The following is a 22,009-nucleotide window of genomic DNA, read 5'->3' on the forward strand; positions in this document are numbered from 1 at the left end:
CCGAAAAATTTTTCGTCTCAGAATTGATTCGTATGACTCTTTCCCGACCAATTGGACCCCAAGGAACTCAGAAAACGCTGCAAAAGGAGCGTGGGATCAACGGGAGAGACGATGCGAGCAAAGATGCACCTGCTGAAAAATGTCGAAAATTCAGGTTTTCGTTTTTTGGCTGTAACTTTCGATGCGTTGATGGCAGCGTATTGGAACTGCGCCCAATCGATTTCTCTCGCAAAATTACGTCGGAATAGTGCTACAATTAATTTATTCTAGCACTTTTCAGAATCGCGAAAATTTTCGCCAAAAATACAAAGGGGTTAACCTTCCTTTTTTTTTGACCAAAAAATTTTTCGTCTCAGAATTGATTCGTATGACTCTTTCCCGACCAATTGGACCCCAAGGAACTCAGAAAACGCAGCAAAAGGAGCGTGGGATCAACGGGAGAGACGATGCGAGCAAAAAAGCACCTGCTGAAAAATGTCGAAAATTCAGGTTCTCGTTTTTTTGCTGTAACTTTCGATGCGTTGATCGCAGCGTATTGGGACTACGCCCAATCGATTTCTCTCGCAAAATTACGTCGGAATAATGCCACAATTAATTTATTCCAGCACCTTTGAAAATCGCGAAAATTTTCGCCAAAAATACAAAGGGGTTAACCTTCCTTTTTTTTGACCGAAAAATTTCTCGTCTCAGAATTGATTCGTATGACTCTTTCCCGACCAATTGGACCCCAAGGATCTTAGAAAACGCAGCAAAAGGAGCGTGGGATCAACGGGAGAGAAGATACGAGGAAAAAAGCACCTGTTGAAAAATGTCGAAAATTCAGGTTTTCGTTCTTCGGCTGTAACTTTCGATGCGTTGATCGCAGCGTATTGGGACTGCGCCCAATCGATTTCTCTCGCAAAAGTACGTCGGAATAGTGCATCAAAGAATTCATTTCAGCACTTTTCAAAGTCGCGAAAATTTTCCCCAAAAATGCAAAGGGGTTAGCCTTACTTTTTTTTTCAATTTTCGACCAAAAATTTTTTGTTTCAGATTCGATTTGTATGAGCCTTTCCTGACTAATTGGATCCCCAGGAACTCAGAAAACACAGCGAAAGTGGCCTGGGATCAACAGCACAGAAGTTACGATCGAAAATGCGGCAGCTGAAAAATGTCGAAAACTCAGGTTCTCGTTTTTCGGCTCTAACTTCTGATACGTTGCTCGCAGCGTATCGGGACTGCACCCAATCGATTCCTCTCGCAAAATCACGTCGGAATAGTGCATGAACGAATTTATTTCAGCACATTCTGAAATCGCGAGAATTTTTGCCAAAAATGCAAAGGGGTTTAATGGTTCAATGGTTTATTTTTCATCTCTTTAATGGCATTATTGGAAAACATTATTGCAACATTAAAAATAAACAAAGTCTTAATTCCTAAACCTTAGCCTAGTTCTATATCACTATTCAAGATCTAGGGATAAAAAAATTAGAACAGAGAATAGAACAGATAAAGACGGCGAAGAGAATGTTAGAAAAAAAGCGAAAAAGAAAAGAAAAGACTAGAAAGCAGAATAAAGCTAAGAAAGCAGCAACATAGAAACGTGCGAAAAAGGAAGTGGTGAAGACTAGACGACGAGTCGCCATCAAGAGCGGGTCTCTTCCGTCCGGAAGAGATGCTGACATAGATCGCGTCCAAAAACAGCAAGCGTCGAGACAGACCTGAGTTTGGTAGGTAGAGAGTTCCAGTGTCTAGCGCCTCTGACCGTCAGAGGTGAGCACCGATCTGTTCCTGTATGATCAGCGCCACAACGTATTGTATGTGCCTACTTTAGCGTCCCCCATAAACACGTGCTATGAAACCCCTCAATTTCTTCTGCTTTAGCTTACTATAAACGCACTTTCAAACGCTCAATCGTGGTAGAATTCAAAGTTTCCACAATTTCGAGCACAAATCTGCATCTGGTATCAAAAATACACCCAAGCGCAAGAGTCGGCACAAAAATGCTTATCACTCTCACTGTTATAAAGTGTTTCCACAATGCGGAAGTTTAAATTTCAAGTTCTATAGTCCATTATCAGGCCCTCTGCCTAGAGATGCCTATCAGGCTGTATGTAAATTGGAGCCTTCACCATAAGTGGAAGCTTAGTTTCAAGGTAAATGAAGATAATGTCAAATGAGAGATTTTCATTCATTTCTTTACCTACACTAAGCGATTTACACATTCATGTAATCCAGAGTCACAATACTAACGCATGATCACCATATTCATGCAGCTTTTCAATCCCACAAGTCACATTCACAAGAAAGTCTTTCGCACATCTCACGTTCAACTCTTTTTCCCGAAATATCACGCTGACAAACCGAGTGTAAAAATTGATATTAGCGCAGTTCGAAACCGTTAGAAAATTTTGTAAAAGTCAAATCTGTTCAGCCCCGGTACGATTGGGGCCAGGAGACTTCTTCTTTTACCATTGATCCGCTGCCCTCTATATTTAATAATTATTTACTGATTGTTACTTGAGGATCGCAAAATATACTTTTAAAACAATATTCTCCCAGTGAAATAAATCGTTAACTTTTGATTATTGTAATTACAAAAGAACAAAGTACTCGGTTTTACAAATTTGATCACCCCATCTCAAGACTATGATCAAACGGAATAACAACAACAGCAATTCATGTGAAATGTAATGTATGAAATATAATCGTAGAGTAACAGTAACAAAGAGACAAATGTCACATTCATATTCTACATTAGTTGATGTGAAAATATTACATGAATAGAGAACATCGCTCTAAGAAATTTCATTCAAATTGTAATCATTGGCCAGGGAAAAATAAATGTAAATGAAATTTAAAAATAAATATCAATTATAAGGATTTCCGAGATGCAGTCTTCTTCTCTCCCTCTTTTGGTCCCGTCATCGCCTGGACTTTGTCATTAATGGCGTGGAGGTACTGAGTCAGATGCAGAATAGTGACAATCTGACTCACGTACTCCCTCAAATCGTCGGTGCCTAGAGTTTTGAGGCGCTGGCTGATACTCAAGTAAACCCGACGAGCAGCCTTGTTGGATAGACGCCCGACAGTCTGTACAGTATGCAGTAATTTATCCTCTTCCAACGAAACCGGAACTGAAATCATACGGGGAGATACAGAAAAAAAGACGTTAAATAAATATAATCGAAACAATATTGGACCGTCGAAGAAACGAAAAGTTATTACTGACACGGAGAGTATGAGACCTTCGATACACGAATCGTGCTGAAACTTCTATGGAAGTGTTTCTTTTCTCCAAAATACGCAGAGTTTCGAAAAGTAAAGTTCCGATAGAGCAAAATTTCGAAAATTGATCTTTCGTCAAAGCTTGATTTCTTTACGTTAAGTTTCGCCATGAAAAGACTTGGAATTCGGTGGTTTCGGAGCTTTTCTAGTTCGAAATTCAAACTCCACCCCAATCTATGACCCGAACGTCCGATCTTCAAATTGCGAGTAACTATGCAGACGTGCAAAATCACCTGTATCCTTCTCCTCTCCGGAAGCCGGAAAATAATGGTCGATCAACTTATCGGCAACCGCAGCGGTGCTATCAAATCCCTGAAGCGCCACTGTCCCAATCTGAGTCCCAAGAATGTCGTTCGCCTTGTTCCAGCTTAAGGTCTTCAGGCTCACCGCTTGGGCCGACAAGACGTCGTTGACGTATGAAATCCCAGAGACTGCTGGCTGGACGGTCCTCTTCGCGAGTCCGACAGCGGATTCGAGGATCTAGAAACATCGAAAACGGGATGAAATGTCTCGTTAAAATTATTTGTAAAGAAAAAAGGTAGACTCGAGTTTTTCGTATTTACCAGTTCGGGCTTCTCCTTTACAATTGGAACCTTCTCTTCGATCTTGTCAAGTCCTTTGCACAGCGTCTGGTCAACCAGGTGAATCGAATTCTCAAGCCTTTTCGCGATTGGTGCTGCAATCGGCACCGCCTGGGTCGTCGCGTTGCACAGAGACGCCTCGGCACTCGATAGTGCCCAATACAACAGCTGGTTAGAATCCTTAACTCGAGAGTACGTCGACGCCGACTTGGTCAGCGCAAACTCGACCATTGGCAGCCCCAAAACTCGGTTGAACAATTCCATTTGAGGTAGCTGAACCGTCTCGGACGCCATCGTAAAAGTGCTAATCAGATAATTTATTTTATCCGTTAACCTGAGACTTGCCAAGACATCACATCACACATGCGATTGAGAACATTAGTGTTACGGTGTCGGGTCAGTATCTGTATACACCCTCTGCCATGGCACATAATATTATAGAAAATATTTACAATATACGACTTATACGTCACGTATTTTAATACGTGTGATTGCGCGTTCACGCCGATCACAGAATTTACGGAGAAAAACAAAGTCTGACTTTCGGATAATCCTCGTCTCGTATCAATAACACTTTCGTTTACGACTCTCGTACAAATTTATAACGATCGTATTCGTTAAAGTATAAAATCCGAGGTGTTCGTGAATCTGCTTCGAAGGATCGTTGCGATTTTGTGAGAAATTGAATTGCTCATTTTTTTCAATTCATCTCTAACATTTCTGCGCGGCAAATAAATAAACGGAGAAATAAACTGGTGTAATAACGATACAGCGGACCGGTAAACTCTGATTTGAAGGAAGGAAAGTTGTTGGCGAGTTGAAATAAAAAAATAAATATAAAAAAAATAAAACGACAAATTTCTAGCCTGATAAAGACCCTTATCCAGTATGTTAAATCACGTAAACTGCATACTCACATCCATGCAATATCAGTGATTATATTAATATCGAATTAAGGCGGTACGAACCACGTAGCGGTACTTACGTAATGCGATACGCTTTAACGAGGAACACGTGAACAGTATCACGACAGCACGGAGAATACGAGGGGCTCGGCACTCTGTACGTTTATAAGATGGAACGAGCATGCGCGACAACGGATAGAATTTGAATGAGCTAATCAGAGAACAGACCGGGGCGATCCTTTCCAGCGTTTGCGGTCGGTCAACAGTTAACAGGTACAAAGTTCGACTCGTCGGGAAAGACTCGGGGACAATACGTGACCGATGTTATCGTCCTCCACCACAAGACGTCGCCGAAGTTGAGTTAGCCAGCGGCGAATCTGTGTTGGAAATAATTTCATTGCTGCGCAACACTCGTATGCGATAGCGGAAACCTAGACACGATTATTCTGTCTGGGCTATTTAAACCCGGAGTACGAGTCTTACAAAACCGAAAATAGTCGGGTCTCCGACTCCTCGGTTTGGAGGCGAGCCTTGTTATCAGCCGTGAATTCCGATAAACCGTGGACCTTTCAGCCCTTATCAATACTCAGAGATTTATTGCGTATTAGACGACATCTCGGCCTTCTTAGATGGTTACAAAGGTCTGGTATTAGAAGCGAGATTCTAAATGATCTTTTTAGAAATTGTCGTGTTTGTTACATGTTCTTGCATCTGGAGTTTGGAAGGTACGGAGTGCAGTTATACCAGTGAAATTTATCTGTAAACAAAATGAAGCAAGGAATTCGATTTGTCAGTTATTAGGATATTATCACGTGTTAATGAACCGCTTATTCGGAACGTTGGGGAATTGGTTTTTGATTCAATGCACGAACGTGATAGAAAGGCGTTCTGCCCGGATCGAGTTTTACAGTCAGCATCGCATTTCACTGTCAGGATACGCCGGATGCGGTTGAATGTGTATTTATATCAGGCAAACTGAAAATGGTATTGGTGTAAATGGATCTCGCTATCTAATGGACAAAGTCTGACGCCTGGATAAATACGTACAGGATTACAGGCATGACAATGTATTGCAACCGTCGTTTTAGCTCGACAATTCGAACCGAAGGATGAGTCAGGCAAATTCTTATCGTAACGATACAAATGTATAAATCCGTCTGTCCCAATTCGTCAAAAAAACAAAATAGAATGTACCAAATAAAAAGTAAATTTCGTGCAAGTATTTATTCTCAGTCCCAGCGATTTCAATATGCCCATCCATTGTGTGCACACTAATTTTTTGCGCATCTAAACAATATATTTAATTCACAGTTTCCGACAATAGAGTAAAAAGAATGAAGAAAAGTAAAAAAACCAGAACGTGTTGCAGTTTTAAAAACGACGTTTTGACGTCTTGCATTTATTGATTAGAATATGCTCTCGGGATATTTTACTTCGGGTTCGTTATCTACTTTTTACCCCCCTTATATTAGTATCTGCTACGTATCTACGAGCTATTCATACGCGTAGTTGATAAGATTCAAGTGAGTGGAAGCTCGTGTAGCAGAACTTCCACCGCTCGAAGTATCCACAGTCACATCCATCGACAGATTATATAATCGTGAGTCAAAGGAGAAACCGATTATAAAAAAAAGGAGTGTGAACGCTCAGTGATCTATAGCTGTGTGAAAAATTTTCTGTGAAACTAAATTACAAAATCCTGCAATTTCGTCCTTCAAAAATATCCTTGAGTATTATGAACAAATCAGCGCAGCAACATAAAAAGACAAGATAGTAACAGCACTTCGAAATAAACCGGAGGATTTCAGAGAGGACAAGTGTCTCTCCGAAATCCTTGGCGTGAAATTTTTGAATAAAGAAAATTTTCGACAAGGATGAATCTGCAGGTCACGATACTACTCGACACCGTTGGCCAAAACGTCGGTGGTAACGATAACGTGATTGTTGTGATTTTGCTGCCGGTTTTGAGCGTTCACCACCTTTCCAGAATTCGGACGTCCAGCCAAAAATGCTGCGAACTGTTCCTGTCGAACAAAGAAAAGAAATTAGCAGAATGAAACAGGATTATAAAAATCTGTACACGAATCTCTGACTTTCGAATTATACAATCGAGAGTAGAATCATTTAGACCGCGAGTCGTTTGCAGCAATCTTACTTACCAGTGCAATGTTAGTCGTAGAACCGTAAAATTGTAGAAGCCTGAAGATGGCAGCACGGATGACAGAAATCTGAAGGAGAGGGTTGCTGCGGTTGTTGGTAATCGGTAACATCTGAATAACAATAAATGAACGTCCACAATCAGTTCGAAAATATACCAACGGCTTTATCGTACTCTACGAAAATACGATTGATAAGGTAGCTTCGAATTTACGGCTCTGTGTGATAATATGTGTATAAGTCAAACCTTTCACTGAAGGCTCAATGGCTGATTATCGTCAAGCCGATATTAGCCGTGTTTTTTCACCTGCAATTAGCTGAGTGACTCACTTCACACTCAACATTCCGAGACCAGGGAGATCTGAGCCCCTCGGAGTGGTTATGATAATAAAAAACACAGCTTTTTAATCGGAAGTAAATTTTCTAGCATGCTTCATTGACACAGACAGAACAAACGGAAATTAATCATACAGACATGCACGCACAGTAATCCGCTCCGCAAATTTCCCCGAAATATTTTTAATTCAAAGCGTTTTCAACGTCACGATTTACTATTAACGAGTTGTTCCTTCTTTTTTCCTTTCGATTGTTATTTTCGTGTATTTTTCTTTTTTTTATTTGCACTGGAAATTACTAACAAATTGTATCATGGCCGGTTAAACTATGGAATAATCCGAAAATAGACCTACACGATGCTTAGTTATGGTATTTCACCTTGACCGTGGCTTCAACGGCATCTAGAAGCTGATGCGAAGTCCTGACTAAGATTCGAGCGATTCGTCGAGGCGCTCTCGACGCAATTGTCGCTGTTCCGTTAACGAGATGAACGACACGGCGAGCTGATTCCCTGGTCAAAAGAACCAGAAGCTGTTCCAGGGTTGCAGGACGGGCCTGATTTTCGGGTTCAGGAAGACTGAGCGACTTCCACAATTCCCGGGCCTTCTGAAGCGCCAATATTGGGTCAGTTGCGACCTGCAATTTTTCAGTAAACATGTTACATGTTGTTCTTTTCTCCGTCGGTCACTACCGCCAACAGTTGGGGGTGAAAATCCCGAAAGACCAAAAAGTCGACTGGTCGAAAACCCGAAATTTTCGAATTACAGATTTTAAAACAACGAATGATCAGCGTACCGAAGTTGGGATTTTCGATAAATCACCCAGAAGAATAACTGTTTCCCCGAAAATTCATTTAACCGAACGCTCTCTTATCAAAGAAAAAAGTATTTTTCGAACAGTCGTCATTCCCAATGACCAAATCACAGTATGTGGAGATACAGAAAAATGAAAGTTCGAAAATTAAAAATTGAGAACGGTTGATACTTCGAACAACCGCGAAACCGATAAAATTAGTTGGAGAAAATCAAAGTTGAGAAGGGGTGAAATTACGATCCGCAAAATGCAGAAGGGCCAGAAAGCCGAAAGGCCGCGATACGGTTGTCACAGTTACGTAGACTTATGTTAGATTTCACCATACACCGACCATCGAATGCTTGTGGCGTTGCAAAGAACATACGTGTTTCTAACGTCGTCCAACCTTCCGGCATTTCGGCCATTCTGTCTTTAGGGGGTTTCTGGATTTCGACATTTCGAGTCTTTGATCAACGGTTATTTATAAATTCGGATTCGTAGATTTTCGACAAAGGCACGAGTCTGACGTTTGAAAAGTCGACGTTTCGACTCTTCGGTATTTTCGCAATTCAATATTTTACCCTTCGTAATCTCGGTCATTCTCGAAAGAAAAATGCCGGTATAAATTAATTTATACATTTTTACGTTTAATATTTTCGTATTCTCGGTCTTTCTAAATTTTTTTCCGCCGGTAGTTTGGCTTTCGGGATACCGTCCCGTCGCATTTTTGCACCCCACCCCTGCCGATGCCTGCTAAATCGTGGTAACTCACCAACTCCGCGACGTATAGAAGGACGTGAATGCACTCCGTTCCTTGCTCCTTAAGGGCACGAGCCTCTGCGAGGGTGCGACGCGTCAGTCGACGCTGCAGCTTCCTTGAGAAACGGGCCCCGTGATGAATCGTCCTTGCCGTCTTGCTGACCCCCTCGGTCGGGTCGTTGCGGTCCGAAGTGCCTTCAAGCAATCGTAAAATGTCGCGTTGAACAGAATTTCCGCGATCACGTAGCCCTACGACTGTGCTGCTGGTGGCATCCTTACCGTCTGCCGTCTTGTCCGAGGGGTCAGGGGGCAAGTAGCGATCGACGTACTCCTCGGCGACGGTCAGGGCGCCGTCCAGCCTATCCGCAGCACGATTAGCTGCGTTACTGCCCATCTGCTTAACGCTTCCAGCCCGCATCAGCATTGGTTTGACCAATCGTTTGCTCACGAATTGTTTTGTATTGACGTACATCTGCTTGGAATTTCAGAATTTTATCTAACAATAGTATGGTTCACGCAACTCTTTCGCCCCATTACCGTACGTAAGGTAACACTGGTCAACAAAATTTCGTAACACCGAAGGTGCTCGCTAATTTTCAAATACATATATATATATATATACTTTTTATATATATTTATATATACTTTTTGTTTGATACTATATTTATATATTTATATATACTTTTTGTTTGATTCAAGGTGTTTTCTTATTTTCAAATTCCAATTACTTAGTTACAGTGAAAGCACCTTCCTTGTTACATAATTCTGTTAACCAGTGTACCGTAACGATATGAATAATCTCATTTACGTACATAAGAACTGTATTTTTGTAAAAATTAAAAAAATCGTATCACAATAAAACTATTCGTATCTACAACATTCTAATATCAATTCTGTTATACTGAACCTTGTTTCTAACATAACACTCTGAAACGTTTTCACGTTACATACAAAAGGTAAATGTTTGTCGACCAGTGTAATATTTTCTGCGACAGTGCAAAAAAAATGAAAAAGACCTTCTACGTCCTACTATTAATAGTTCTCTTTTTCGTACTCCGCTACGAGAAAAAAAAAGTTGCAAACCAGACTTTGACTACGTGAAGTATCGCGAGCACCAACGTGGCAAAGTCTTTTGCACCACGCGTATACGAATATTGTTATCTCGATTGTTATTCGGTATTCATCGCTGGCTGAGACATATTGTACAAAGGACCGCGAATAATGAGTTGGAATCGATCATGAGCTATGTCTCTCTTTATTCATTTTGTTTTATCTTACGAGCTGTGGCGGTAGATTCAACGCCGGCACTCTCTGCTCGACGATGTCTATCCCTTTGCAGAGAAACTGATCGATCGTTGATATCGGTCCATTGAGCACAAGGAGAGCCGGTTTCGCCGAAGCCGTTGCCGCAGCCAGAGATTGCTCGGCAGTATCGAGGCTCCAGTTCACGAGAGAATTCGAACGCTGTGGAGCGAGAATTGCATATATGAATGTGTTTTGTGAAAGGGGAGGGTATCGTTGATACAGAGACGCAGTAATCCGTCTTGCCTATGACTTGACAAAATACCCCGTGATATGAAATTGTCGCAGTTAGAATTTTTACTGCGGCGTGTTGTGTTCGTACTTGGCAGTCGGCGATACTGGTATACAACATATATTTCAAAGAGGGATATTTACGACTTGTGCAACTGGTCAAAGTTCAAAAATGCGTCACGGATTAAATATAGCTTGTAGGAATATTTTAACGCTAACTGTATCATATAAAACGTAAACGTAATACGCGAAAACTGTGAACTCATTAATAATACAGACGCTAGAAGTAGAGTAGAAAATATTAGGCAGGATCCTGTACCTTGATCCTGTGGTAAACGTTTCCGGCTATGTTTATACCGCTTTCGACGATCGGTAGGCTCGATATTTTAATGACCGACTCCAACTGCGATATTTCGGAGTGTCTCCTCCTCACATTTGGCCGGGTCATCCTGCGACACGATAGAAAAATTTGATTCCACGACGATCGAATAGTTGGCGAAAAACGAACGATCCTTACCTGCAGCTCAGAACGCAACTCTGGAATCCAGAAAATACCGCTGAGGCTTCTCCGAGGGTTGATCGTGTCGCACGGACGAGAGACTTGCGTGCAACTGCAGAACGAGGGGACGTCGAGCAGCAGATATCTCTTTGGTTTGACCTCTGACCGTTGCCGATTAAATGGTCCAGCGCTCTAGATGTACGCGCGACGATGACGCCCGAAGGCTCCAGCCACTTGTGCAGGCATGCGAGATTCTCGTTGAACTTGGGAAGGCAACGTCTTCTCCTCTTTGTGTCGATAACTCGTTCGTCGATTACAACCAGCAATCAACGAGAGGTTAAAAGATCCTGAAAATTGTTGTACTCTGCTATCTGCAGCAGGCATATACTGTGCGTATTACATCTGCATGTCCGTTTACTGTTCGTCGATTATCTCTGCCGGTTGGGCTCTAGGTGGTTTTGTTTAAACGGATATCACGAGTTGCGGAGCGGATTCGAGTGGGTGATTTGCCCGATGCAAAAAAACACCCTATCTCTATACTTGAAACGCTCCGTCACTGTCGTTTGCAAACTCGACTGTGAAAAGCATTTGTAAACATGGTCGTTGGGCTGGTAATTCCGAAACGATTAACCGATTGCGCCCTTTGTTTTGGACTTTCTTGTCTAACTTCGGACTCTTGTAATCGGTCGGTGAATCGGAGAAGAGTCGTGAGCAGAATCAATCTCGTTATAAGCATATGGAAAAATATACGCACCATGACGGACTAACGGGGCCGTTTAAAAAAAAAACGCGAAAGACGGAAGTTATCACCTCCAGACGTTTTAATGACAACACAAAGTCCAGGACGGCGTATTTCTGTGAACAATGTTCTTTACACACGAGCTCATAGATACGTTAATTAATATACTTTATAACATCATCACTATCATTGACGAATAAAATATACGCGTAATATACGTAATCGTACTAATTAGCTCGGAAGATTTTCCTCTAACGATCCACTTAATTTTTCCATTCCTTCCCATATCAGAGATCACAGTCCATTCAGGGACTCGTGTTCCGACAATCTGCAAATACATCCTACCGATACATATGTATATATATATAGGTGTCTCATAATTTCATCCATTTCTGAGACTAGTCGGGATTTTTCGAGACGGTCGCTAAATTTGTAATTTTCTTTCAACGAAAACAAGATGCCCAAAATGCCCTAGAATTTGTTCGTCGCTATACTTTCGGGTGAATACGCGCTAATCTCGCGAATCGCGACCTGAACCGCAAGATATTGGCGGCATTCCTACTTTTCGCGGTGCCATTTAGATACTATAGATAAAGTCCAAAATAATATTCCCCTCGCCTTGGAATGATATCATCCATATCAATAATCAGCGAACCCATTATCGCTGCTTTGTTATACGTATACGTTATCTTTGGCACCTAGTGAACATGAGCGATAATATTGCTAGTCATATTTAAACTGCCAAAGTATTTGGTGTATGGGTTATTTCCTCTGCAAAATTTGGATACGTTGATTAGAAGGTGAGGAGTTTCTAAGAGCATTCTACAAGTGCACAGATAACGGTCAACAGTGCCGTTATAACGGAGTAAATAATAAAATATTGCAAGAAAACGGTGACTTATGACAGATGAAATATGGAATCAGTCAACTTATTGTGACATGCTGTCAAATGCATTCAGTAGAATTAGATTTATAGTTTTTATTCTTGTTTCTCTTCGTATTCTATTCTTTTTTTTCTTCTTCTTTTTTGTTTCATCAATCATTCGCGAGATAAGGAATTTTTAGCAGATTACACTGCGAACAGCAGTGCGTCGGTTGTGCAGATAATTTTTTGATAAGAAACTAAACTGTACCGTAAACTTACAGGTACGTAATACTCGCTAAAAACTGAGTTTGCGAACTTCCGTCACTTGGTTTTTTTTCAAGTGAGGTGACGACATATGCGCGATACAAAGTTCTTCCAAAGATCAGTACCAAAAGACCATGGCGGCCGAAGTGTGTCTCGGTCTGCTCATAAGCCTCGCATTCTGCATTGGAACAACTACGGCGTGTGAGTCTTCTTCTTTCTCACTTGATTGTAACGTCACATTTAGTGACGTAAAAATCCAACACGAAACCCGATCGTTAATCTTCGTAATATTCTCGTGTCCACAGCTGACTGGAGCACTCCACCTTTCGTAAGTCCAGACCCCATCGACGACGCGGTTACCTTCTCAGGTTACAGTTCGACTCAGTCTCAGACGAACATTCTGCTGGACGAAGAAGTCAGCTACAATGTAACAATCGCACAGCTCGCTTATACAGGTTACGACCGTTCCCTCGATGGATCCAAACTTGTTTGGTAATGTTACCGAATCACGCAAGGTTGATTTCGATGGTCTTTCGCAGGAACGGACACACCGACCTTGGGGAGATTCGAGAACAGCAAGAGTAACCTGCTCCTAGGAGCCGTCTTCGAACAGGACGCCGAGGGTGTGTGGCAGCTAGTAATCACCGAGGCCCAGGACTACGAAACAGAGGCGATGCAAAACTACAGGTTCTACGTTGTCGCTGGCGAAGAAAGCCACAAGATCGCTCTCAACATTCAGAACATCGATGATAACGCTCCCGTTATACAAGCCGACGGCACGAGCTGCTCCGTCGAGGTAACGTCTCAAAATGCAAAATTTACGACGAGGTGATCGCCGATACAGACGCGTCGATGTCAGTGACGTCATTTGAGGCCCAACGCGTGATTAGAAATAATTTTCACCCGATATTTTACAGGAGAACTGGAGCGGTACAACTAACTGCTCGTTTCTGGTCACGGACGCCGATGGGTGGATAGACGAAGTCACCTTTGCGATAACCGCGACTGTGAGCTTTCGTTCTTAATTAAGTACCTCGGTTTGTTGCATTTTTCGAATCTCTAACGCAACCCTCGATATTGACGTTTGTTGCAGCCAACAAGTGGTACAGGTATGTTCAGTATGGTGACCGAAGCAATCGCATCGACAACCATGCAGATAAATGCTTACTTGCAAGTTGACGAAGAACTTGACTACGAAACTATCACCATGTACCTGCTGGTTATCGTCGCAGAGGTGATTATCTATCATTTATATTTTTTGCTTCGATCACTATTTCGGGATGCTGTTTCAAATTGTAGAAGAAAATATTTCAATGTGGAAACACCTTCTTCCTGTGATTATTTTCTTAGTTTATTCGCGTGTTTTTATTGATCTGAAACTCGATCAGCTCTTATCCGCTACACCGTCGAATCACGCTACGTTCTGCTGTTGATATTAATTTACCGATGCGTCTAACAATGGACGGGTATTTGAAACCTGAAGCTCTAGTTTTAATCGATTAATTGATCATAGTCTATTTTTACTTTTACATTGCGGTTGCAGCCGTGTTATTTGTTCACGTTTCAATTTTTCTCCACTATCATTATCGGCTTCGATCAATGATTAATATGTTTAACAGGACGGGGCAGGAAACCAGGGCAGTGCTTCTTACATCGTGCAAGTTATTGATATGCCGGATGAAGCACCGACATGGACGAACATATTCTCTGCGGCAAATATTTATGAGAAATCGACGAATGTGAGTAAAACGGTGATATCTAGATTTGAATTAATCTCGCGGGATTTTTATAAAGACATCACTTTCCACAGTATTTTGAAGTGTCAGCCATTGACGGTGACATCGGAATCAATGCGGATATAAGCTATTCGATCACCACAGCCGACGGTAAGTTTGTTCCATAAAATTCCACGTTCCGAAATTATTCCCAAGGCGGGCAAAACGTTAGATACTCTTTATCCCAGGACAAGAAGAGTACTTTGTGGTGAATTCGACGAGTGGAGAGATCACGATAAATCCAATTGACCGGGATACTTTGGCGACTGAAGTATTCAGGTTTACCATAGTAGCCTACGAAACTCTGGACGAGTCCTCGTCGGTCAATTCCACGATCATCATCATCGTCGAGGATATAAACGATCATACGCCCGAAATTGCACCCGACGAACTATCCATATCAATCCTAGAGGAAACTTATATGACCCTTTCATTCAACGAGTCCATCACAATCACGGACCCAGATCTCGTAAGTTTTGCTTCAAATCAACGCTACCAACTTCAAATTCAACATGTCATTCGTTGATTTCAAACGACTGTACTCGCAACTATGATATTATTATTATTATTATTATTATTATTATTATTATTATTAAGAATTACTATGTTCCTTACAAACTATTTTCCTGCGACGTTTTCATCTATCAGCGAGCTTTTTGTACAGGCTGAAAACGCTCAGTTTACCGTAGCGCTGACAGATGAGTCAGAGGTTGGATGGAGTTCGGCATTTTTGATCATACCAACGAGTGGGTACCAATCCGGTGTTTTCACCATATCTGTGTCAAATTCATCCGCGTTAGATTACGAGGATGAAGACTGGAGGAGCATGACTCTTCAGGTAGGACGCAGCTAATTTCCTGTTATTTATTAACAAAGAAAATAGTCTATACACGCACAAATTTTAACAGATCGTCGCTACGGAAGTGGCAAACACTTCTCACATTGGTGTAAGAAACGTAACTATCGAGCTGATAAATTGGAACGACGAATACCCGATATTTGAAGATTCCGAAATGTCGGTAGAAGTTGCCGAAGACGTCGAAATGGGTTACTACATAGCCAGTATGCTTGCGACCGATCGCGACGTCGATGATAACGTTACGTTAGTATCCGAATGATTACGTATTAACAATTTTAATCAACAACTGGTTAAGCTCGAACAAATCTCATGACGAAATTTTGTAAATTCCACGATGAAACAGACACGCGATTGTATCCCAGCGGACCTTGACCATCGACGCGGTAACAGGGAACATCACAACAGCCCAGGACGCAGCTTTGGATTACGAAACTATCCCCATAGTTATTGTCCAGGTCACAGCGACCGACCTTGGGAGTCACGTTGCTTATGCCACCCTTACGATAAATGTAATTGACGTGAACGACGTACCGCCAACGCTTACCATGGTACGTGGTCTGTGGTGCTTGTTACCAGCTTCAATCCATCAATTCCGCAATAATTAATTCTTTTCCACAATCAGCCAAGGACCAACCCGACAATATACGAGGAAGGGGATACCGGGGAAGAGGTGAACACAACGATCACCGCGACGGATGTCGACACTGACGCCTATCTCGTCTTCAGTATTGACTGGGACAGCTCGTACGCCTATAAGAGTGGCGTTATCGTTGACGAAGACGTTTACACGGGGTGCGTGTTTTAGTATATTGTAAATAATGAATTAATTGTAGCGGGAATTTTTACGGCATAAAATTTATAGGACCTTGGAAATTGAGACCTCTTATCCAGAAAACAGCACCCTGTATGCCGAGGCGACGTTGGTGGTGGCCGGTAGACTAGACTACGAACAGTTTGACGTCATGTACCTCACGATTGTTGTCACCGACGAGACGACGGTCCATAACGACAATTACACCACTGGTAAGCCGATCATCTACGAGTTTTGCATCTCCGCTCCCCTCTTTGTAGTCGGATTCCTGATTAACAAGACTCTAACCTTCGTAGCATTGCTAACCCTCCGCATCCTCGATATAAACGATAACGCTCCGATATTTGACGATTATACCGCGATGAGTGTTACTGAGAACCAGGTGACTAACACGCTGATTGGTAACGTTTATGCAACGGATGCTGATGGCTCTGGATACAACACTGTTACGTATTATATCGTGTAAGTCTTACCACTCCCACGAGTGGGGTCTTCGAAAAAAGCTTCAGGTGACACGACGATGTTTCAACGTTTACGCGAATGTCAAAAGGAAATCGATTAACTGATTTTATAACTTACCACTACAGGCCGGCAAACGATACCGCTGAAGATCTTGTCTGGATAAATTCTACCACTGGAGTGATAAGGGTAGATACGGATGGTGCCATCGATGCCGAGACTTACGAATATTTGTATTTCACTGTTTACGCATCCGACAGCCTTTACAACACTTCTCTGGACGTGAGTTGGTGACGATTTAATCGGTACTCGACTATCGCGGTATTTAATTTCTCTAATGCTTTTGTAATACGGTTTCAGATCGAAATATACGTGACAGATTTGAACGATGAGACACCTTATTTGAACACTGACGAGTACAATAGCACGGTATATTTGAGGGAAAAATCGGAGAGTGAAACTGAGATAATGACTGTTTTTGCCGGAGATGACGACAGAACATGTGAGTTTGAAATTCTCGCGCATTAAATGTGGAATACTTCGAGAATGGACACTTGATAATTATTCCTCGTTCGGGAATTGTTACAGCTCCATACAACAATGTATCCTACCTGATCAACAGTGATTACAGTTCCCTATTGCAGTACTTCAGTATGGGGAAATACACCGGCCTCCTAGAGGTGTCATTGTCTGATGGATACGAACTCGATCGCGACTTTGGAACCTCGAATTTCACGGTCTATTTGGTTCTCAGAGATAACTACTTGGACGAGGACGTGACATGTGCGTACAGAACAGCCTATATGTGACTCCTATTTTCCAGTTATTTCGTCATAATTTTTTGACATTTAATCAACTGCAATTTAGGGAATTCTAACTCAATAACGACAAGCGTCAACGTTATCCTTACGGATATCAATGATCAAATCCCGGAACTTCCTGACTTGTCTGATCCCGCGGCAACCGTTTCAGAAAGTACCGAAGCTGTAAGTCTATTTTTCATGTTACACTGTAGTACAAATTTTCGATTACTTCCACGGAATTATACTTTAACGCAGTATTGTAAACGCTTTTAGGGCACTCTCGTTCTGACCGTAGTAGCCGAGGATTACGACGAACCAAATACGGATAATACGAGAGTATTTTATGAGATACTCAGTGTCACGCCTGAAGATAATTCCACAGTGTTGGACGATGATTGCGCCGTACCGTTCATGGTTGAGACTCAAAATCAGACAACTGCGTTGATATATGCGAACTGCAGTTTAAAAGGCTACTATGGTACCTGGGCTGTTGAATTATACGTAGGTTGAAAGATAATAGAATAAATTTGCACCCTTCAATGCATTTCGATTGGATAGATCACCCGCAGTTGGCAATAACTGGTTAAAATAATAATTTCCGATTACAGGCCGAGGATTTAGGAACTGATCCTTCCTCGCAAAACGATACCAGAACGTACAACATTTATGTCGAGGACTACAACTACAACGACCCAGTTATAACTTACCCGACTGCCAACAAAAGCATTCGACTCAGCCGGGTACGTATTCGACTGCTGTTGAAACACTACAGTTTTATAGTAATATAAATAAGTAACGACTTTTCCTTTTCACAATACCAGACTCAAACGGCAAATTCACAACTGTATTCATACGACCTCAGTTATCTGAGTGACTTCACGGCCACTGATGAAGATAGTGGTCTCAGTGGTACCGTCACCTTTGCTCTCACCGGCTCGGGTAACGATTATTTTTCAATTTTTCTTACGCTGGCGATAAACGTACTACCATATGCATAAATTTTAAATCACGTTACAGACACTGCCATTGAATACTTCACTCTTGTATCAACTGGCACTTATACCGCTCAGCTTCAGCTTTTAACGGTACCAACCGATCTCGAGGATAATTACACTTACGAGGTATGCCAAGATAAAATGATGCCTGCACTATCAAGATATGATGAGTAATTTTGTGCGTCGCGTCTTACCGATTTATAGATCGAGATATCTGTCACTGATGGTGGAACTCCGAATCGCACAACGACACAAACCAACACGGTAATCTTCATTTCAACGGAAGGCCCCGAGTTTTCTGAAAACGATTGGACCGTCTGGTTCAAAGAGAATACTACTGGCGTGGGAACTTCGGTCACTATACCGGAAGCTACGGATATGGTAAACATCGATGCGGACGAGGAAGACTTGGTCACCATCTACTACTACTTCACTAGCGAAGGTGACGATTCAGTGTCAATACCGAAGTGAGACCGCCAAACACTCTCACGACAATATTTCCTTCCGATTTACAGACGGTGACATGTCGTATTTCAACTTGGATTCGGAAACAAGGAACATGACCTTGACCACCGCGTTGGATAGGGAAGAACAGGAAACTCTTTCACTGTTTGTCGTTGCGACAACAAGCAGCGAAGGAGTTCCCGAAAGTCCACGTGAGGCTGCCACGTTAAACATCACCGTGATAGTGAGTCTTAAGGGATCCGAATTTTAATCTGATCCACGAAGATGTTATTCAATTTGTCTTCTCGTTTTTTTTTTGTTTTTTTTCTTCTTCTTTGTACATTTTAGGTGGTCGATGTGAACGACAATCCTCCCACTTTTGAAAGCAGCGCTTATTACGGTGGTGTTTCACCGGAAGACGAGGTCGACAAAGTGATTCTTACCGTCGTGGTAGGTGATGAGGAATTGATTTTTACATTTTTCGGGATTGATTTTCACTTCGATTTTTCGATCAGGCCACCGATCCCGATCTGAACGAAACGCTGACCTACTACATGGACGACGATTCCATGAGTTATTCAGATGACTCGATTTCCTCCATCACCGATCCATTCATTCTAGACAGTGAAACCGGCGAACTGACGCTCCAGTTTGTTCCGTTGTCCACCATGGCTGGGTACTTCGACTTTACTGTCACTGTTCATGACGCAGGTATTCGTTGACCATCGTTGAACAAACATGGAAGCGAAGTGCGCCATTCCTTTCAATCGATATTGTTATTACTGTTCCAGTCAATAATACCGATACCGCAAATATCAAAGTTTACGTGATCGCGGAGAGCAACCGAGTCGAATTCACCTTCCAAAACACGGTTACCGAACTGACCGAGGAAACGGCCTTCGTAAGTTTGTTATCTTCGTGTATCCGGTTGACAGTATTATTCTCATTCGTTGAAACATCTCGTTTCAGGTGATATCGTCGTTCGCCGACGCGTTCGGATACATATGCAACATCGACTACGTGACGAAAGCTCTTGACGATGACGAGGTCACTAGTCTGGACAACGAAACAGTCGTTACCACCCACTTTATAAACGAGGACACCAATCTACCGGTCACGAGCGACGTTATCATCCTGTGAGTATCCGTGATTTATATACTATGCATACCGGAGCGGATGGAAAGAGTTTCAGAAACCTAGGATTCTTGCCTTTTCAGCGCGTCGAATGATCTCCAAACCATCACCAACCTGAAGGTCACCCTACTCACCAGATCGCTGATCCTGATCGACGTGCCTTCCAGCAGCTCCAGCACCACTGACACCGTCGAGTACATCATTCAATCAGTCCTCATAGTCCTCTGCGTCCTTCTATTCGTATGCTGCATAGCTCTTCTCACGGCCTACATCATCAAGACGAAACAGTTAGTAAAGAAACGACTTGTAAGCGACAGGTGATCCCTCTTCATCGTGTCATAAATTTATCCCAATTTCAGGCTGACCGACCGGCTCGACAAACTGGCTGTTACTAACTTCGGCTCGCAGAATTCGGGATTGAACAAGATCGGAACTGTTCCAATGACGAATAAGTTTGCTTTAGAAGGTTCGAATCCCATGTGGAATACTCAGGAAAAAATGCCCGAGGACAGGATCAGGTAGGATATAATATTACCGGAATAATTGATCGAACTGAACACCGAACGTGAAACTAATTTTTTATTCATTTTCTAATCACAGCCAGTACAGCAACGATTCGGACTTGATCGGGATTGAAAATCATCCGAATTTCTCATACTCCAACAACGGATTTTCAGGGGAAAACGCATGGTCCGAGGGACCGCGGGTAATTAATTGATTCGTTCGGAGAACTCGGTGTGACTTTCGATGCGTTTCTAACTTTACCAATTTTCCATCGTTCTCCGTTTCAGGAAAGTGTCAACCCGGTAATGAATCAATTTGAGGCGAGGTCGGATAATCGAATGCCGATGTTTCTGCAGCAGAACAGAAACGTCCCCACGACGGAGCTGTGATAGTATAAGTAATACCCGATGTATGTACATACGATGCATTGATATAAAAAAAATAACGTACATCTAAGAGGTGAAAGATTCGGGGATAATGATAATGTTACCTACGGACCTAATAATAGACCTTTATCGTCCTGGTAATAAATAATTAGAACATTCGGATGAAGTATAATACTCTCCCCCATAAAAGTCAATACAACTCTTTTTGTAGTCATTGTAGTTAAAACATTACGGAGTTGGTGAGCACTGGATATTCGTAAAGTGATACATGTATAAGTTACTTGAATACAAAGTAAAAGTAAATTCGTAAGACATAATTGTAAATATTGTTAATTTTGAAGCGATGTAAATATTATACACAATATTATTACTATATACCTGCTTTTGTTTTTTCTTAATAAGATTAAATACCCGCGATTAAAATCATATATACATATACGTATGATTACTTAACGGTGATAAGAAAAGCTGGTTGTTAAATTCAGGCGGGTTGAAAATGAGCGAGAACGCGAGTTTTTTTTTCTTTTTCTTTCACTTTTTTTTTTTGTTTCTTTTTCTTTCGTTTTATGTATATAATTATTTATATCATCAATTATAATGAATATATAGTTATGTACAATATTGAATCTCATTCTTTAACAATAACATCAACAACATGATTAAACAACGTTCCTCATTGGTACACAAATTGTAAATGTACAGATAAAAAAGCATTAGATGAGGTCAATGAGGCATTGAAGGTGGCAAGCACGCCGCGTGCCTTAATTGTAATTCTTTTTTTTTCGCATTTTTTTCATCTTCGTTTTTTTTTTTAGTTTTTTTCTTTTTTATACATTATTTAATACAGTGACCATAATTATTTATATCCAAATCATTTGTTTTTTTTTTTTTTTCTTTTCCAGTTTTGTTTGTTTGTTTTTAGATACATACGTCATACATACAGGCAAAATGCACCACGAGCTCATAATACACGAGAATGTGAACAAAGATGCGATGAACTTGATTTGAATCGGTGCATGAAATATAATTATCATTAGTATGACATTATTTAATGTTATTATTATTATCGTTATCGTTATCATTATTAATCATTATTCATTATTCTTAGTGTTCTTATTATTATTAATATTATTAAGAGAGTG

At 41.5% G+C, this 22,009-nt stretch overlaps 4 protein-coding genes across 57 annotated transcripts in view; 1 reads left to right on the top strand and 3 right to left on the bottom strand.

Moving 5' to 3' along the window:
- Positions 1-2,175: 2,175 nt before the first annotated feature.
- The window catches only part of LOC107222996 (calcium-activated potassium channel slowpoke), a 134,030-nt gene continuing 114,196 nt past the window's right edge, over positions 2,176-22,009 (bottom strand). For 48 of the 49 annotated variants that reach the window (XM_046737900.1, XM_046737891.1, XM_046737898.1 and 45 more), the window contains 3 exons: positions 9,852-9,855; positions 8,105-8,114; positions 2,176-2,187 (listed from right to left, as the gene is read on the bottom strand). The gene's annotated coding sequence lies outside the window, so the exon portion shown is untranslated. Of the gene's footprint in view, positions 2,188-8,104; positions 8,115-8,844; positions 8,852-9,851; positions 9,856-22,009 lie in introns of all 49 variants that reach the window. The other variant, XM_046737859.1, reaches the window with a different exon arrangement.
- Positions 2,658-5,803, bottom strand: LOC124294067 (lipid storage droplets surface-binding protein 2-like). Its single transcript, XM_046737915.1, has 4 exons — positions 4,834-5,803; positions 3,831-4,152; positions 3,501-3,747; positions 2,658-3,116 (listed from the first exon to the last, which is right to left on the bottom strand). Exons 2-4 carry the CDS (start codon positions 4,140-4,142, stop codon positions 2,854-2,856), a joined length of 822 nt encoding a protein of 273 aa, XP_046593871.1. The 5' UTR covers positions 4,143-4,152; positions 4,834-5,803; the 3' UTR covers positions 2,658-2,853.
- On the bottom strand, positions 6,117-11,154 carry LOC107222998 (lipid storage droplets surface-binding protein 1). Of its 5 annotated transcripts, none has more exons than XM_046737912.1 (8): positions 10,848-11,086; positions 10,650-10,779; positions 10,076-10,261; positions 9,077-9,272; positions 8,811-8,992; positions 7,625-7,882; positions 6,913-7,023; positions 6,117-6,777 (listed from the first exon to the last, which is right to left on the bottom strand). In XM_046737912.1, exons 2-8 carry the CDS (start codon positions 10,776-10,778, stop codon positions 6,649-6,651), a joined length of 1,191 nt encoding a protein of 396 aa, XP_046593868.1. In that variant the 5' UTR covers position 10,779; positions 10,848-11,086; the 3' UTR covers positions 6,117-6,648. The 5 variants fall into 5 exon arrangements, with proteins under 5 accessions (XP_046593868.1, XP_015518046.2, XP_046593870.1 ...); XM_015662560.2 differs by having other exon boundaries at positions 9,077-9,269; positions 10,848-11,081; XM_046737914.1 differs by having other exon boundaries at positions 8,811-9,272; positions 10,848-11,154.
- On the top strand, positions 12,288-21,248 carry LOC107222997 (protocadherin Fat 4). Of its 2 annotated transcripts, none has more exons than XM_046737857.1 (33): positions 12,288-12,368; positions 12,715-12,898; positions 13,003-13,152; positions 13,237-13,493; positions 13,615-13,704; positions 13,791-13,931; positions 14,317-14,436; positions 14,508-14,583; positions 14,661-14,941; positions 15,137-15,310; positions 15,381-15,574; positions 15,675-15,879; positions 15,954-16,123; positions 16,194-16,354; positions 16,439-16,604; positions 16,730-16,883; positions 16,962-17,103; positions 17,190-17,384; positions 17,469-17,587; positions 17,678-17,905; positions 18,013-18,144; positions 18,226-18,343; positions 18,422-18,525; positions 18,604-18,841; positions 18,915-19,087; positions 19,192-19,293; positions 19,359-19,554; positions 19,635-19,744; positions 19,813-19,979; positions 20,061-20,264; positions 20,337-20,495; positions 20,578-20,683; positions 20,769-21,248. In XM_046737857.1, exons 2-33 carry the CDS (start codon positions 12,832-12,834, stop codon positions 20,868-20,870), a joined length of 5,001 nt encoding a protein of 1,666 aa, XP_046593813.1. In that variant the 5' UTR covers positions 12,288-12,368; positions 12,715-12,831; the 3' UTR covers positions 20,871-21,248. The 2 variants fall into 2 exon arrangements, with proteins under 2 accessions (XP_046593813.1, XP_015518045.2); XM_015662559.2 differs by having other exon boundaries at positions 12,297-12,368; positions 12,775-12,898.

This window comes from Neodiprion lecontei, chromosome 4 (genome assembly GCF_021901455.1).
Source record: "Neodiprion lecontei isolate iyNeoLeco1 chromosome 4, iyNeoLeco1.1, whole genome shotgun sequence".
NCBI classification, from domain to species: domain Eukaryota; kingdom Metazoa; phylum Arthropoda; class Insecta; order Hymenoptera; family Diprionidae; genus Neodiprion; species Neodiprion lecontei.